The sequence below is a fragment of the Chionomys nivalis genome, chromosome 12 (assembly GCF_950005125.1).
Source record: "Chionomys nivalis chromosome 12, mChiNiv1.1, whole genome shotgun sequence".
NCBI classification, from domain to species: domain Eukaryota; kingdom Metazoa; phylum Chordata; class Mammalia; order Rodentia; family Cricetidae; genus Chionomys; species Chionomys nivalis.
The window spans coordinates 50,906,522-50,924,132 of NC_080097.1; the positions used below are offsets into that span (position 1 = coordinate 50,906,522).

The 17,611-nt window shown below is 46.3% G+C and overlaps 1 protein-coding gene and 1 long non-coding RNA gene across 2 annotated transcripts; one reads left to right on the forward strand and one right to left on the reverse strand.

The window, feature by feature from the left end:
* Window positions 1–1,448: 1,448 nt before the first annotated feature.
* LOC130885013 (uncharacterized) lies at window positions 1,449–3,138 on the reverse strand. The gene is made up of 3 exons (XR_009058127.1): window positions 3,031–3,138; window positions 1,971–2,088; window positions 1,449–1,725 (listed from the first exon to the last, which is right to left on the reverse strand). It is a non-coding gene; the product is annotated as an uncharacterized LOC130885013 (long non-coding RNA).
* Dleu7 (deleted in lymphocytic leukemia 7) lies at window positions 2,387–15,275 on the forward strand. The gene is made up of 2 exons (XM_057786385.1): window positions 2,387–3,106; window positions 14,127–15,275. The coding sequence occupies exons 1-2, from the start codon at window positions 2,684–2,686 to the stop codon at window positions 14,331–14,333; spliced, it is 630 nt and encodes a 209-aa protein (XP_057642368.1). The 5' UTR covers window positions 2,387–2,683; the 3' UTR covers window positions 14,334–15,275.
* Window positions 15,276–17,611: the final 2,336 nt, after the last annotated feature.

Genomic DNA, 17,611 nt, shown 5'->3' on the forward strand with positions numbered 1-17,611 from the left:
TCCTGACCGCCGACCTTGGGAAGGTGGCCGTAACTGACTGCAGCCTGGATGACCCAAATCTCTTTCTTCTACAACTTGGATCAGTTTACCTTATCAAACCCATGGGCTGAACATGGAAGATGAAGCGTGTCCACTGAGCAATGAGAACATGGGCTCCATAAAATACTCAGATAGGTACTGAAGCAAAAATACTGAATATACAGCATTATTTGACTGAGCACTTCTTCCAGCATTGCAGACTGGGTACACGATGGGTGTGGGAGTGTGCTTGGTCTGGTGGGACAGCAAAGTCAACTCTTGCAGATGCTTTAGAGCAAGGAGAGACCTGCTAATACTCTTAATTCATGTCAATGCCCCATGAAGACTTTCCCTTATGGTCTTTGGTCTCCAGCTTTGGACCAGAAGCCATGTTGAGATCACACGGATGGATAGATGGAGAGCTGTGCTGGAAGAGCCACCGGGCCATCTTTCGGTAGACACTTTCACCCCTCATGCCCTGTGGTTTTTTGGCCCTCATCTCACGTCCTTCCTGAAGGTCAGTGTTGAAGCCCATGTGGGTCCAACACAGATTCCCTAACTGGACTGGAACGGAGTCGCGAGGAATAATCAGACGAGCTTACACGGTCATCATGGAAGGGCAAGATCTCTCCGGTTTATTCTCTAAACAGCTTATATATCATCACATCAATTGAGCGGGAAAACACATTAGACTCGTATCCTAGGTAACCAGGTGAGTGGGCTTTTGCATCTACCTATACGCTAGCAGTCACATAGGCCATGAATTAGCATCTCTATAAGACATTCTCCAAATTACAAAGGAAGGAAGCACCGAACCTCTTAACTCTTAAGGCATCAGCTTCAGTCAACATCTCTTCTCAGGTGATCTACATTTATAACAAAAGAAATTAGGAGCAACATATCCTGGCTATTGTTAAACAGAGACAGCTTGTCTGCAGAGTTCATGACCACCTCAGACCAGGCTTATGACTCTTGTGCCATACAGAAATATGGGCCTACAGGTCAGTTGTCTCAAGGCTCTCAGAACCAGTGTGGTGTACAGAAGAGGAGGGCTCAGACCCTGCTCTGCTTGGGGATCCCTGTCCTGTTGACTGGAATGCCCTTGGTCAGGAGAAGTTTGCAGAGGGCTTAGTTCATGAAATCCTGGAGACCTGGCATGTTTTCTGCAAACAGGGGTGGTTTGTGCTATTCCCTGTTTCATCTTTGCCGAATGTGCTTCGCATCCGAAGATTTAAACAGTAAATACACAATTTGGGAGAATTTCTGTATTTCTGTGGATGAACTTAAGTAACTTCATGGCGAGGTAAACTAATCAATAACAAACTGCTTCTCTCCAAAGTCATTTCCTCTGTGGCTGCAGATTAGCATGTTTTACCTAGATATAATTAACCGTAACACGATTGTTTTTGTTTTTTAAAAAACCTCTTTATTTAGATTGTTTTTCAGAGAGGAAGGAAACTGAGATTTCCAAGAACCTTTGTTGGAGGGCGGGGAGGATTGCACAGGGTCAACTACCCTGGAGTCAATGAAATCTTAATGGACTCCATATCTCTAAATGCTCACTCGTCTGTGCCGACAGCACCAGCGCCAGGGCTTTTCCATTCAGAGAGCTTCCAGAACTGACTCCACAGGACATGCTCTCCATCTGCCTGAGCCTCTAGTTTGCCCTGTGCCCCTGCGTCTGCTGGGCTGGATCATTGGATTCTCCTTACAAGACGAAAGCAGAAAAAAAGATGCTCTCTGGGATAGTTCTCCCTTCTACTCCCTCCAAAGGCCTTAAAAAAAAAAAAAAAAAAAAACAACAAACCACACTCTCTGCCCCCCCCACTCACACACACACACACACACACACACACACTCACACACACGAACCCAAACCACCATGTTTGGTGTGATTAAAAATGAGTATTTATACAGCTGTCCTGAGATTCATGCTCCGGAACAGGACTGACCTTTGACCTTGCTGCCTGAGTCCTTCCACACAAAACAGTCAAGCTCCTCATTTGGGCAGTGCCAGGTTTGGGTTCAGGAGCAAGTAGTGCCAACTCTTCCTTGATGCCATTTCATTACCTGCGGGGAACCAAGCAATAAGGGATGAACTTTAAGACTCGCTGTCCACATCTTTTGTTTGGACGTCCGCAAGGCTATTTTACAGAGTTTCTGAAAACACCCCCAGAGAAGGAAGGGGAATCCACCAATGTCCTTTGTGAGTTTGGCGGGAGCTCTGGGCACTTTGGCTCCCGGTGACACCCCAAACCTGGGGCCTCCCCTGCCTTAAGCGGTCCTTGACTGGCGTCCTTCGGGAAAGAAGGGGGCGGGGTATCTGGGGATAGATACATCCGCACAAAGCCGCGCGTTTCCCCACCAAAGCCCCGAGAGGCGGAAGAACCAGAGCTCAGCATCTGGCTGATGTTCAAGCGCTCACGGAGGAGCAGGCTTCTGGCAGCTTTGGGTCATTTTGAGCCCATTCTGCCTGGAACTGAATGCAGGGGCAAGTTTGGGTCACCACCTGCGGGCCGGGGGCGGGGCGGGCCACACACGCTGAGGGACGCGGAGGCCGGGGGAGAGCCGGGAGTTGGGAAAATGTGACCCCGCGACCCCGAACGCAGCCAGGCTCCCTCTCCTGCGCTCCACCTGCTCGCTTGCGCCCAGCTGCCAGCCGGCCATGGCCAGCCCCGCGCCCTTAGTGGCTTCCATCAGTCACCAAATGGTGGCTCTGCAGACCCTGCAGCTACTCCAGCAGGAGTGGGGCTGGGGCGACGGTCCTAGCGCCCCCGGAAGCCCACGCGGCCCGGACCACGTGCCCGTCGCCCAAGCTCGTCGGCCAGGCCAGATGCGGACTCGGCGGGGGCTGGGACGCGGGGTCGCTGGAGCTCGGAGCTCCCCCGAGGCAGGCGGGCTGCGGGGCGCAGAGGGGGGCGCCGAGCTGCTGCCCTTCCCCCGGGACCGCGGGCCCTGCACCCTGGCGCGGATGGCGATGCGCAGCGCGCTGGCCCGCGTGGTGGACTCGACCTCGGAGCTGGTCAGCGTAGAGCAGACTCTGCTTGGGCCTCTTCAGCAGGAGCGGCCCTTCCCCATCCACCTGAAGGTGAGTCTGTCCTGCTGTCCTGTTGGCCTGCAGTGGCTGCTGGATGGAGTGGAGCAGGGTGTGGTCAACCTGCCGTGGGCGGGGAAGGGGGGGGTCAAAAGGAGATAAGCATTGAGGACTGGCACGTCCTATAGAGAGCTTGAGAACCAACCACCTGGGGTCTGCCTGATTGAGGAACTAGACCTGGAACGGGACTTTGTGTGTGTGTGTGTGTGTGTGTGTGTGTATACATGTGTGTAGGGAGGGGGTGGAGTGCGGGATAAAGAGGAAGAAGTCTTGTCAAGATCTACTTGTCACATAGATCATTTTTTCTACCTGTGGAAGTCAGCTGCCCCCACTTCCTCCTCTAAGCTTATAACCTTAAGTACACTTTACGTCCCTAGCTGCATAGATTATGACGGCATCACCCGCGTTTATTTAAAGTTCCTGCACACTGGTGAATCACAGTTATTTTGCATAAATCCAGTTCCTCATGGAGTGCAGAGACCTGATGGAGAACCTAAATCCTCATAAAGTGTGCTGAGGGTAGGGGGCCCCAGATGTTGACAGGCTTGCTGATAGTAACAGGGACTCCTGCTGAATATGTATGGGGCAGAACTGGGAAGAGATCTGAGGTAGGTTGGGGTCTAGGGTTTTGGGGTTCAGTCCTGGCCTCGCCATTAACTAACCTAATTGTGCTTGTTAGATTTTTATTAACTTGACACAAGCTAGGGTCACCAGAGAAGAACAGGCTTCAACAAAGAAAATGCCTCTGTCAGATTGACTATAGGCAAATCTGGGGTGGGGGCATTTTCTGACCTAATAATGGATGTGAGAGAGGAGTGGGGGAAGAGGTCACAACTCACTGGACAGTGCTACCCTTGGGCAGCTGGTCCTGGGTTGTATAACAAGCCATAGGGAGCAAGCCAGTAACCATGGTTCCTCCATGCCCTCTGCTTCAGTTCCTGCCTCCAGTTCCTGCCCTGACTCCTTCACGAAGGGCTATAAACTGTAAACTGAAATAAACCCTTTCCTTCTCAGGCTGCTTTTGGTCATGGTGTTTAATCACAGCAATAGAAAGCAAACTAGGACATTGTCTTAAGGTCATACCTTTTTTGGGACATGCTGGCTCTCAAGTTGTGGCCAGGAGCATCATCTTGTCCATCACTTAGGAGTCCAGAGGAGACAGGGTGCTGAAGAGAGCTTGGTGCATTCCTTAAGGATTGATGCTGTTGTTATTCTATGAGCCAAAGTTTGGAAAGCATGCACTATACTAAGCTGCATCAGCATCATTTGAATTATAAGAAATTCAAATCAAACATCACCAAGCAGTGTCTGATGCAGGGGTGTCTCTCTCTTCCTTCCCTCCTCAAGAAAAAGTTTAAATTCTGTCAGTGTGTGACTAGTATTGGTTGTGAATTACATACTGATTTCATTGAATTTAAAATGTGAAAGAATGTGTATCTCAGAACTGATGAAATTTCAAGTGCCATGTAATATTAAAAACATGTTAGAAACACATATGGGTATTAGTAGCTTTTGGTCACTGTGACCAAGAGTCTGATGGAAATAATTTAAAAGAGGAGAAGTTTATTATGGTTTAGCCTTTACCTCTTTTGCTCTTCGATGACACTGGGGAGTGAACCCAGGACCCCACATGTGCCAGGCAGTAACTCACCCACTGAATTATTTCCCCAGTGACAGATTTATTTTTGGCATACAGTTGCAAAGAGATGTTGGTCCATCCTCTGGGGAAAGGCATGGTAGAACTGCTTCTTGGTGCTTGGACATCATGGGGACTTGTAAGCAAGGAGCAGGATGTGTAGGTGAGGGTTAGGGATGGTCTTTAGTCTTCAAAAGCCTACCTCCACCACAAAGGCCCCACCCTATAAAAGCTGTACAGCCCTAACCCAAGTTGAGCCATTCACGGTAGAACAATCTAAACAGTAGCCGGGGGTGTTTTTCATATTCAAGCCTGTAGCAGTGTGTTGTGGAATATTAGTTTAAGATGTGTTATATTTGTTCATGCTGTGGAATATTTGTTTTAACGAGCAAAATGTGTTGCATTCCTTTATGTTGCTTTTGTTTAGCTCTATAAAGCTGTGTCACTTTGCCTGTCTAAAACACCTACCTGATTGGTCAATTAAAGAACTGAATGGAACAGCCAATAGTTAGGCTGGAGAGAGAAATAGGCGGGGCTGGCCGGCAGAGAGAATAAATAAATAGGAGAAAACTAAGGAAGAGAGAGAGAGGAGGAGGAACGAGAAAAGGAGGAGAGGAGGATGCCAGGGGCCAGCCACCCAGCCATCCAGCCAGCCATGGACTAAGAAGGAAAGAAAGATATATAGAATAAAGAAAGTTAAAAAGCTCAGAGGCAAGAGGTAGTTAAAGAGAAACGGGATAATTTAAGTTAGAAAAGCTGACTAGAAACAAGCCAAGCTAAGGCCAGGCATCTGCAAGTAAGAATAAGTCTCCACTACAGTGTGATGTCAGATACGCAGGGCACAGACAGGCCAGCAGCTTGACAAGTTGAATGAAGGATACGTGTTGCCTAAGGTAATCTATGAAGGCTGCTTGGGGGAAGCATATCTCTCTCTCTCTCTCTCTCTCTCTCTCTCTCTCTCTCTCTCCATGACTGTGTGCTTTCCACATTGGGAGATGCAGGGAGGCTGTGTGATTTAAACCACGAGCATCGAGGGGTTCAGTTTGGAAGAAGGACAAAAGTGATTCTGGACACTTGGGACCGAGAAGGGAAAAGGACTGCTTGGCACCCTAGAATACTAGACAGATCAGCCACTGGTGGCTGGCTTGCGGTGTGAGTCAGGTTAGGGGTGATGTTCTCAGGAACAAGAACCCTAATGCCACCGGCACTGAGATTGTGGTGTTTTGTTCGGTACAGTGGCCACTCATACTCGGTAATCCTTTAGGCATTTCTAAAGGTGACGTAAGGTCCTAAGCACATTCTACCCTTTTCCGGGTGTCTTTATCTAGATCTTACTCATCCTCTGGCAAAACTGAGGCCAATGAACCAAATATCTTCCTTTCCCGCTGAACTATTGCTTGTGCATGTGATGTATGTTGTGTGTGTGGTGTGTCTGTGTGTGTTGTGTGTGGGGTGTGTGTATTGTATGTGTGTCTGTGGTATGTGTGTGGTGTGTGTGCTCTGCTATGTACATGCATGTACAAGTGGAGACTACAGATCAATGTCAGGGATCTTCCTCAGTCACTTGCTACCTTTTTTGGAGACAGGGTCTCTCACTGCACCTGCAGCTCACTGATTTGGCCAGATAGGCTGACTAGTAAGCCCCAGGGATCTTCTTGTCCCTGCTTCCTTGGCCCTGGAATTAGGTGGTGTTACGACTCACCTGGTGTATTGTTTGCTGTGTTTTAATGTGGGTGCTGAGGATATGAGCTCAAGTTCTCATGCTTACCCAGAAAACACTGTGCCGACTGAGCCAGCTCCCGGTTCTTCCGCCCACCTTTCTTATCATCTCAAACACATCATTATTTCCCTCCCGTGTGTTCTTTCTTGTTCCACTGAGGTGAATCCTTTGCTTGCCTCTATGTGTGCTTTCAACAGAGCAGAATACCCAAACCTATTGTATGCACCCTGTAGTTTAATCTATAAATTAAGTAAGGGATTAACTACAATAACGGAAAGTGAACTAGAACACCCAGTAACCGTGCACACTGGCAAGTCATGTGAACCCTCCCTCTCTCTAATCTCATGCTGACCTCACCCCTGTGATGATGGCCCGGGACAATGCAAGCCTGCGTGTGGTACGGTGAATGACAGAGGCCTGAGGACTTAGCATTAGGTGCTTACATAAGAAGTCATGAACACAAGCTCAGTCAATGTAGTATCAGTGTCGGCTAAAAAGGAACTAATATTCAGCTTGGAGCCTGGGCAAAGGACTGATTAATATCCTGGGCAAGGTGCAAAGGGCCATTGCAAGACTACACCACACTACGATACTGCTGAAGAAATACAAGTTCACGGTTGTCAGTAGCCACAGCTAGGGAACTGCTTGTTACTTGAGACAAAACTCTGCTTTTTTTTTTTTTTTTTGGTTTTGGTTTTTCGAGACAGGGTTTCTCTGTGGTTTTGGAGCCTATCCTGGAACTAGCTCTTGTAGACCAGGCTGGTCTTGAACTCACAGAGATCTGCCTGCCTCTGCCTCCCGAGTGCTGGGATTAAAGGCGTGCGCCACCACCGCCCGGCAAAACTCTGCTTTTATGGTCCTATGGCTAGTTTATTTGCAGTTTTGTAATGGTTTATAACAGAGAGAACACGAAAGCGTTCTGAAATGAGATTTTGGGGAAAGGGAGCAGAAGGCTGGAAGACAGAGTTTTGCTTGACTGCTGGGCAGGAACTCCACAAGGTTTGAGCGCCATGAGCACACGTGAGTCTTGTTGGGACTCATCATGAAAGCTCTTTTCACCGGCCTCTCTCCCTTGTAAACTGTGTCATACCCAATGCGAAAGCATGAGGAGGCTTCGGTATGACCCTCCACAAGTGAAAACGCTGAATTTCCTGTGGACGACAGACTCTATGGTGGTGGTACGCACTCAGGTTTCCCACTGCACGTTTCGTTGATGCACAGTGTGGCCTTGGGCTCAGGGCCTTGTGAACTTGGAGGTACACAGCTGCTGATGAGTCAGGTGAGGTTGGGGAAGTTCCCAGCTGTCCACAGTCCTCCTCTACGGCAGGAAACATTGTTCCCATTCCACTGATGCGTGTTTGTGGTTAGCACTGCCCTGGGTTGCAGAAGAGGAGGTGGTGTGCTGGCTAGGCGGATGTTCACGGGCAAGGTGTTCCCCCAAGAGACCCAGGAAAGGGCAGCTGTTTCCTTCTTGCTCTGCTGCTGCCCCTGCCCCTGTGTATATCTGTCTCTGAGTTACAACCCCCTCACCATTTTCTTTGCCTTCCTGTCTGCCTCTCTTCCTGTCCTCCTTCCTGCTCTCTGTGGATAGTGTTAGGATGGGATTTAGAGGAAAACAGGAAGAAAGGTGCTCATGAGGCCTTTGGAGCTCCAGCTCTGGATGTGACCATCTTGAGTGAACTTAACTCCGACATCAGTAGGTTGCCAGCCTAAGTTGTTCAGATCTCTAGGTGACTTTGGAGGTGACATGGCAGGTGAAAACATCACCTTTGGGACTTGAGGTGATGGATCAGTGGTACAATGCTTACCCTGTACATATAGGATCTTTCTTTCCGCCCATGTAAAAATGGTTTCCAGACTGAGAGGCAGAAACAGGAGCATCCCTGGAGTTTGCCAGCCAACTAGTCCAGCTGAACCAATGAGCTCCAGGATCAGTGAGAGGCCGCGTCTCAACTAAGAATGGGGTGGGACTGGAGAGATGGCTCAGAGGTTAAGAGCACTGACTACTGTTCCGGAGGGTTTGAGTCCTATTCCCATCACCCACAGGGCAGCTCACAACCATCTATCACTCCAGTTTCAGGGTATCTGGACAATCTCTTCTGACCTGCATGCATGTAATACACAGACATACATGCAGACAAAACATCAGCACACGCAAAAATATAAATGTATATTTTAAAAAGGTGGAGGGATAGGGAGACGGTTCAGTCAGGAGAGTGCTGTATAGGCGTAGAAAAGACCTGAGCTCAGATCTCCAGAACCTAAGTAAAAGCCAGACAGCATGGCATGTGCCTGTAAGCCCAGTGCTTGGCTGGGTAGAGACAGGCAGATGCCTGAAGTCCATTGGTTTCCCGTCTAGCCAATTGGTGGGTTCAAGTTCACTGAGAGACCTTGTCCCCCCGAATAAAGGTGAAAAATAACTGAGGAACTGATGTCAGCCTCTGGCCTCCATGTGTTCGTGAATGAAGATGCACATGTATACACACACACACACACAGTGATTGAGGAAGATACCTGACACACCAATCTCTACCCTCCACACACATTTGCACATACACACGAACATGTACCCACATCCACTTGTAGGTTGTTTAAGCATCATCTGCTTTTGAGAGCCCGTGATATCACACATACTTCTGGATTTATTCACCATCAGTGCTGCTTTCAGAAAGCAAGCCCTGAAGCTCCTGCTGACAGATTCTCCTGTCTTCAAGCCTTCAGTTCCTAAGGGAGTGTTTATTTTCTGCAAGATTCTGGAAAGGAAGGGCTCGACTTTTCCCTTTTATGGGCATTGCAGTACAAAGAACTTGAAGCCATAGTTCTTTTCAGGTTTTTAAAAAAATACTGTTCAAACATTCCAGACATATACATTATTAATAAACACAATATCCAATGCAAGAAATCCCCAGGGCAGCAGTGTTCCCAAGAGATCTCCTTCATACTGAATGGGAGCTCAGAGCTGAGGAAGGGAGAATGCCCCTGGGTAGGCCACTGTGGCTGGACACAGTAGAGTAGTCCTTTGTGCCACTATTATTAATTATATTTTATAGATAAGAAAATGGATTTTCCATAGATAGATTGTCTGAAGGTGACCCGTCAAAGGGCAGAACCAGCGTGTTGATGGCAACTGCTTTACTCTTGAGAGAATGGGCTCTTGCCTGCTCAGAGGGAGGCCCATCCTGATACCCATGATGCCCTGAGTAACATAGTCAAGGTGCTGGGAAATAATATGTTACCTTTGGAGAAGGCTACTGTTTTACCATTACAGGAAAGAGTTCTGATAATGATAATAATAATAATAATAATAACAAACAGTTGTTTTTAAAAATCATGTTAGATTGGAGTTGGTTAGTGGGTAAAATCTTTCTTTCTTTTCTTTTTCTCTTTCTTTCTTTCTTTCTTTCTTTCTTTCTTTCTTTCTTTCTTTCTTTCTTTTTTGGTTTTTGGTTTTTTGAGACACCGTTTTGCTGTAGCTATCAAGCCTGTCCTGGAACTAGCTCTTGTAGACCAGGCTGGCCTCGAACTCACAGAGATCCACCTGCCTCTGCCTCCCAAGTGCTGGGATTAAAGGTGTGCGCCACCACTGCCCAGCTGTGAGTAAAATCTTTTGACATGCAAGCTTTAGGATCTCAGTTTAATCCCCAAACTTGTGATGGAAGGAGAGAATGGACTGCCAAAAGTTGTCCACTCACCCCCAACCTTCACGTATACACATCAGTGTGTGCACATGTGAGTTAGCATGTGTGTGTACACAAACATATATACACATCATAATACATTTACAATAATGATGAATAAGTGAAACTGTAATCTTCTTGAAGTAATTTCATTTGTATGAACATGGGTTTCTCTAATGTATCTGCATGAATTTTTGACAGAAACATATGGGGCACACAGTAGAAAGGACACACCCAGCTTTGTAGGGACCCTGGACTGGGCACTGGTTCTAAGTATGTCAGAGTCTGTTCTTCAAGAGGATGAACTCTCTGCAGTTTTCCCATGGACCTCTGCCATGTCCCATGTGGCTTGCACCCAGGGACCATGGTTAAAAACAGGGAGAGAATAAACAAAGTTAAACAGATACATTTAGAGCGAACCTGTTGGTTGCCTTGACCTGGAACCGCAGCATATTTATTAGGTACCGTACAGGGGGAGGAGTGAACTAGTCCTGTCTCTGTAGGCAAATAGTCTCAGGCTATGAACGTCTGGAGGAATGGAGATAGAAGTCACAGTTGATAGTCTTTGCACTCACTGACCCATGGTCCTCATAAACACACACACACACACACACACACACACACACACACACATGTATGTATATGAACTCCAGAGAGAGTTTTCCTACCCATCTTTAGCTTGGTCCTTGTGGGTAGTAGCTTTGCCAATTGTCCCATACATCCAAGGCCTTGCGAGTGCCCCACAGGCCATGCCCATGTCAAAATACACACTCACCCAGGGCTTCCTCCTCTCACTACGGAGCTTCTCAGTTTTCATTGTATGTTTGGACAGATACTCGTGTGCCCGTTCTCCTCGCTGCTTTGTCGGTTCTTTAGAGACAGGGAAACATGTCTTCATGGCTTTCTCCAGTGTAGTCACGTCACATAGCTTGATGCACATTTAAAATAAATTTGCTGCTTTAGTAGCTGAGTTAAACAGGGTTAGATTTAGTTAGGACATGGGAGGGGAATCTTTACCATGGTGCCTTCAGTTTGGACCGCTGTAGCTGTCAACGCATTTCATAGGCAGAGTCTGAATTACAAAGCACTTTAGATGCTCCCCAAACTGTTTTTGGTGGCTCAGGTGTCTGGTTCTGACTTTGGCAAAGTGCTCAAAGCGCTGCAGGATATTGCATCATTTCTAGGAGCGCCTGGGACTTCCCGTGTAACAGTCACAGGAGACTATGGTTTGTCATCGAATGGAAGGCACCGAGAGTGAGATCATGGCCAGTATTGATCTTGCGTGTTTCTACTGAAAACCACAAAGCATTTAATGAGCCTTGACCTTGTGTCTTGGGATTCTAGTCTTCCCCAGCAGAAGCAGCGCTAAGCTGATTGAAGACAGTGATTTGTGTATTCAGAGTTGGCACTTAGTCCTAGAAAGGAAGAAATCACCTGTTGTATTCCACCATCTCCAACCCCTAGCCAGAGTAAGAGTCACGTGGGAAGCCAACTCCTAATCATTTGTCTTCATTGATTGTTACTGTATTTTAGAAAGGACTATAAGGAAAGACTATACTGTGATAATAAAATAAAAGCGACCTTGCAAAGCTCACCATAAGCCTGCAGTTTACCCAGGCCCTTGGAAACCAACTATAGACTTTTATAATTTCCCCAAAGATGCCCTTTTTGAGTCTTTACATAAGTAAATGTGCAGTCAATTTCAGCTTTCAGGCCCATGGGTTTATCTTCTATTTTTTTTCTTTTCATTTATTCTTGTTTTTTTGTGCAACAGTTCTGGCTGTCCTGGAACTCCCTCTGTAGACTAGGCTGGCCCCGAACTTACAGAGTGCTGGGATTAAAGGCATGGGCCACCACCACCCTGCTGGGTTTATTTTTCAAGGCATTTTAATCTTGGTTAGGGGTGAACAGGCACACATCAGCACAGGTCTCAGCCATTCCCATAGCATGTCTTCTTTGATCCTTCCACTTGGTACTTAGATTGGATTCCTTCTGTAGAGCAACTGGACAGTTTCCCTTGATGTGAATTTGGGGGAAACAGCCCATGGTGACTTTCTTATTCTAAGCAATATGATTCTGCAGTGTGGGTTGCCCCATCAACTGTAAGAAGATGATCCTGGAAGACCCTGGCACCTTCTGGGCAGAGACAAGAAACACATGAAGGTAGAAAGGCAAAAATACTTAGCAGATAATTAAGACAAGTGCTATGTTTGTGCATACTGGCATCCAGGGACAACAGTACACTCTCCTGCCTCAGCTCCAGGCTCTCACATTGGCCCTCTGCACTGCAGTAAATTCTACTTGTTTTGTTTCTTAGGAAATGCTGAAAAATAAGCAGAAACCCAAATCCTTCTTTCTTAAGTGATAGTGATTTCTCTGGAAGAAAATAGTTTTCTCTTCTATACAGCATTAGGAAGAAATGTTGGCCCCTCATTCTCTTAGTGACTAAGCAGAGTCACCATGACTAAGGAAACTTATAAAAGAAAGAATTTATTGGGGGCTTACAGTTAGGGATGAGTCCATGACCACCACAGTAGAGAGCATGGCAACAGGCAGGCAGGCAGGCTTGGTGCTGGAGCAGTAACTGAGAGCTTACATGTTGAGGCAATGATGAGGCAGAGAGAAGAGCTAACTGGAAATGGTGTGGCCTTTTGAAACCTCAAAGCCCACCCCCAGTGACACACTTTCAACAAAGCCACACCTCCTCATCCTTCCCAAACAGTTCCACCAATTAGGGACCAGGTTTTCCATTATATGATCTTGGGGAACCATTCTCATTCAAATCACCCACTCCCTAACCTTGCCATTAACTCTCAGCCCTTTTTTCCATTGGTAGGGGATGGGGGTGGCATTTTATGCTTTCCCCACCAAGCTATTGGGTTTAATTCTTCGCTTAGAAACGTTCTGTCATTTTTTTCTTTTGCATATAGGCATGTAAGTCTTTATATTGTTCTCCTTTCCACAATTTTGATAGTGTTACTGTACCTGTTCTACATAGAATATTTTCAAAGTTCTTTTTTTTGGGGGGGGTTAGACCTATGAATTATTTAGAAGTGCTTTTTAAAGTCACGTGTGTTTGAGAAGATAAGCTGCCCCACTGATTTATCTGGGCTTAAACTGTGATTTTAGTATGACACAGACTTCCAGATGTGTTACGATATGCTCCATGATGACATGCCGGCATCCGATTCCACAAAACATTCCCTGTGTGTTTCAGACAGTGTCTGTTTGATTTTTTCCCATTGATTCAAACCAGTCTTTTCCAATCTGTATAGTTTATGCTGCATGACTTATTTTGTTGCATGATCTATCAGTTTGGGCTCTTAGGTTTTTTTGAGATAGGGGTCTCTCTGTGAAGCCCAGACTGACCATTTCTGGAGGCCATGTCCATTGCATTGTAAACCTTAGAGTAGAATCTTGAGCATGGTAAACACCGAACAGTAAGGAGACAGGCCATTTGTGTATTTGTCACAGCTCTTTTAGGAACAATAACAGAAATTTGACTTCAGCTAGCTTCAGTAAAAATGGCTTTTCATTAACTCAGCTAGATGAGCAACCCTGGAGTTCCCTGTTCGAGTGTACCTGGGTCCATATAGTCAAGAAAGTTCATTAGAGTCAGTCACTTTTAATCTCTTTCATCTACCTTTTGGCTTTGGAGACATCTTCCTTAGTACTTTGTCCTAAAGGTTACAAAATATTCCCAAGTAATCCCAATCAAAGAGAGTTTCTCTCTTCTGGTCCAATAGCAGTGGGACCAGTGACATTCATTGGTCACCTGTACCTGACCAGGTCACTTGACTGGGTGTTGTCCCTCTGCCCATCGCTGATCAGTTCATTTGACTGGGCGCGGTGCAATCTCATGGATCGGGAGGTGGGGTTGGGTCAGTTTTGGTCAAACCACCCTCCTATAACTAAGAATGGAGAGGTAGTTCTCTGAGAAATCATTGATCTAATTTCCTGCCTGTTTGCTGTTCATTTCAGGATAGTGTTGAGTTTAGAAACATCTGCAGTCACCTGGCTCTACAAATTGAAGGGCAACAGTTTGACAGAGACTTGAATGCCGCGCACCAGTGTCTGAAGACCATAGTGAAGAAGTTGATCCAGTCACTTGCTAATCTCCCATCAGATGCCCATGTGGTTGCCTGTGCTTCCTTGAGACAGATCTTACAGAATCTCCCAGATGTGTGAGTGTGAGAGACAGCCAGTCTACAGCTGGCCGTGCTGAGAGACCCGGATCCTTCGCCTTCCTAAACAACTAGCAGTGATGGGTGTTTATGCTCCCAAAAGGACTTGATATTTCATGTCTAAGTCTGACCACACGCGCGCCTGTAGCCTTCAGCATGACAGCATGCAAGTGCACATATTTTTAAAGTCGTAGTGCGTATTTTTTAAGTATGTTGACTTACTGCTGATTTTCTGACTGAAATATATTTCTCTCTGTGGAGCTAATCGGATTGTATATATATGTATATATTTATTAACCATAGTAAGCATTGGGTTTGACTGAATGATATTTGAGTCTATATTTGTATTATTGTGGGCAGTAAGGCTCAATGCGGATGTGTATAGTAGAAGGACCATGGCGCTCGTCACATTATGGGGAAAGAATGGGACATTTAGTAGCTGACACTTTCTGTTTGCTGGGCACTTTATGATAGGCAGTGATAGTGCTTTTTAGCTGTAGAACTACAGGTATCAGCATTGTGGGTCCAGCTCTGACATTTGTCATTCTTCACTGTGCAGGAAGTGCTGCTTCTAAACCTTGCACCACCGTGTGCTGGTCTGTACATTTGAAATGATAAACTTCGGGCCACCAAGCTTATATGACATGTAAATATAAGTACATATGATTAAAGTCTCAATGTGGAACCATCCAACTTCTCTTGCTGCTTTTAAAAATCCCAGAGGAGACAGGAAAGCGCCGCAAGAGGAAGGAGGGTGTGGGCTCTCTAGCACTTCCCCTTGTGTGATCCGCCATTGGAGGCTGGAGAGAGAAGGTGGTTTCATGGTTATTTCTTGGTGACAGTCATCTACACATGCTTCCTGCTGTTCAGTGATGGCTACCCCTGGAGCTAAGAAGGGCCTTGCTGGGTCTATTGTGGAAACAGCACCAGGTTACGAGGGGGAAGATCACAGTGGATACAAATGGCTTGCTTTGGAAAGAATTAACAACTGGGTCTGTATGGCGAGGTGTATCTGTCTAAACTGATAAGCAAAGCCTCTTTTATTGAAAATATTGTTTTCATACAACAGATTCCTGTCACTGTTTCCCCTCTCTCATCTCCTCCCAGATAAAACATAAAGCCCTAAACCGCATTACATAAGCAAAAGACCAATAAGATAAAAAAATGCCCAAACAAAGCATCTGAGGCAAAGAATCTCCAAAAATACCACTGAGTTTGTTTTGTGTGGCCATTTACTGCTAGACATGGAACCTGCCATTAAATGTGTTTGTATCAGTGAGGCTCCATGGGAGAAAGCCAATTTTTCCTTTGTTAGAGAGTGTCAATTGAAGAAAGCTTCTTAGAAATGTGATCTTCTGTCCACTTCCCTCTCTCAGTGTTAGGACCCATCTGACTTGGACCTGTGTAGAAACTCTGCATACTGCCAGAGCCTGTGTGCATTCATATGTGGTCAGTCCTGTTGTGTCTGGAAGACTGTTTCCTGGGAGTCATTCGTTCCCTCGAGTTGTTAAACTCTTTCCCCTCCTCTTCCTCATATTTCCCCAAACCCTGAGTGGAGAGGTTTGATGAAGACATGCCACTTAGGACCAAGTGTTCCGAAGTCTCTTGCTCTCTGCACATTTTCTAGTTGTGTGTCTCTGTATTAGTCTCCTTCTCCTATAGAAGGTGGCGTCTCTGATGGTGGCTGAACTAGACACTGATCTATGGTTACAGCAGAATGTTGCTAGGAGTCATGTTGTTGCTATGTTCCTTCAGCAGGAACAGTAGTATTCGCTTTGCCTTAGGTTCCTGGCCTATACCCACACAGTAACAAGTAGGGATTCATCTCATGGGAAGGGCCTTACGTCTACTCAGATACTGGTTGGTTGCTATCCCATCTTTTGTGCCACTACTGCACCAACACACTACATAGTTAGGTCACCATTGTAGACTGCAGGATGTGCAGCTGGGTTGGACACTAGTCAGTAGGGGTGAAGGCTTTTGGTAGGCACCTGTTCCTCTTCTCCATGTTCAGTGAGATATGGAAGTGTTGTCTTCATCAACAGGGCCATTTTGTGAAGAGCAGCCTATAGCCTTGACAGCAGCTTGAGTTGTTTGGGAGTCGACAGGAACCCTTTTGGCCATCAACTCAATTAGATGTAACCCACTCCCGGCACCTTTCACTTGGTGGTGAGAAATGTCTAGTTGAGGCTTCCCCCTACACCCCTATTATTTGGCGACTCCATTTAGATTTCTTTCATATATGTATTGTTTTTAAGAAGCTTCTACTCTAGTAGGTTTCCATATGCTTCCCCCTCAAATGGCCTCTAGTATTAGCTGTCTTTCCCTGTATGGCCTTCTTTATTTCCTTCTTCCCTTCCCTGTTCTGTTTAATCCCCTCATCCCAGCCTCCCCCATCTCACCATGCTCTGGTTGGAAAGAAAATGGCCCCCATAGGCTCAGAGGGAGTGTCACTATTAGGAGGTGTGGTCTTGTTTGAGTAGGTGTGGGTTTGTTGGAGGAAGTGCACACTAAGGGATGGGCTTTGAGGTGTCAGAAGCTCAAGCCAATTCACTTTCTGCTGCCTGAAGATCTGGTTGTAGAGCTCTCAGTTCCATCTCCAGCGCCATGTCTGCCTGCATGCCGCCATGCTTCCTGCCGTGATGATAATGGCAGTTGCAGCAGAAATCCTCGCATTTTGGAGAAGCCAGTATCATGGGATACCTCCCAAGAACAGCAGCAGCCATGGAGTAGAACCTACTGGAGCGTAGAAGTCAAGCTGTGTGTGCTTCAGAGAGCAGATGAGCTGCAAAACTGACCCAAGTTCTTTGGGGGATCCCAGAAGATTGTGAGTGGATCCTAGACACTGGGGATTGAATTATTTACCCTGCTGGAGTTTGGTTTTGCTTTGTTTAGATTTTGGCTGTGCCCTAGTTCTTCCCTCTTGAGGTAAGAAAGTCTTTGGTTTATTTTTGATTTTACAGGAGTCCAGGGTCGAGAGACATTAAGCTTTTAAAACAGAGTTTTTTTTTTAGAGGCTTGCGGAGATTTTTGAATTATAAAAGACTAGATTTTTTTGCAGAGACAATTTTTAAAATGTCTGAATTTGGACGGCTGTGGGATATTTTAAGTCTTAGAATTTTGTACTGTGATGTCTTTGTTATTGTGTCTTGTGTGATCTTGGGGATGACCAAGAAAGGAATGGTGTGGTTAAACGATGATGTGTTTCTGTGTCAGCTATGCTGGGTCATCTTATGTCAGCTTCACACAGATTCTAGTCAGCTGAGAGGAGAGAACCTCAAT

What these genes read in the sequence shown, in the direction of transcription:
- Dleu7 (XM_057786385.1), top strand. Translation starts at nt 2,684, where the DNA reads ATGGCCAGCCCCGCGCCCTTAGTGGCTTCCATCAGTCACCAAATGGTG. An exon ending in CCTTCCCCATCCACCTGAAG is followed by an intron (nt 3,107 to 14,126) that starts GTGAGTCTGTCC and finishes TGTTCATTTCAG; the next exon opens with GATAGTGTTGAGTTTAGAAA.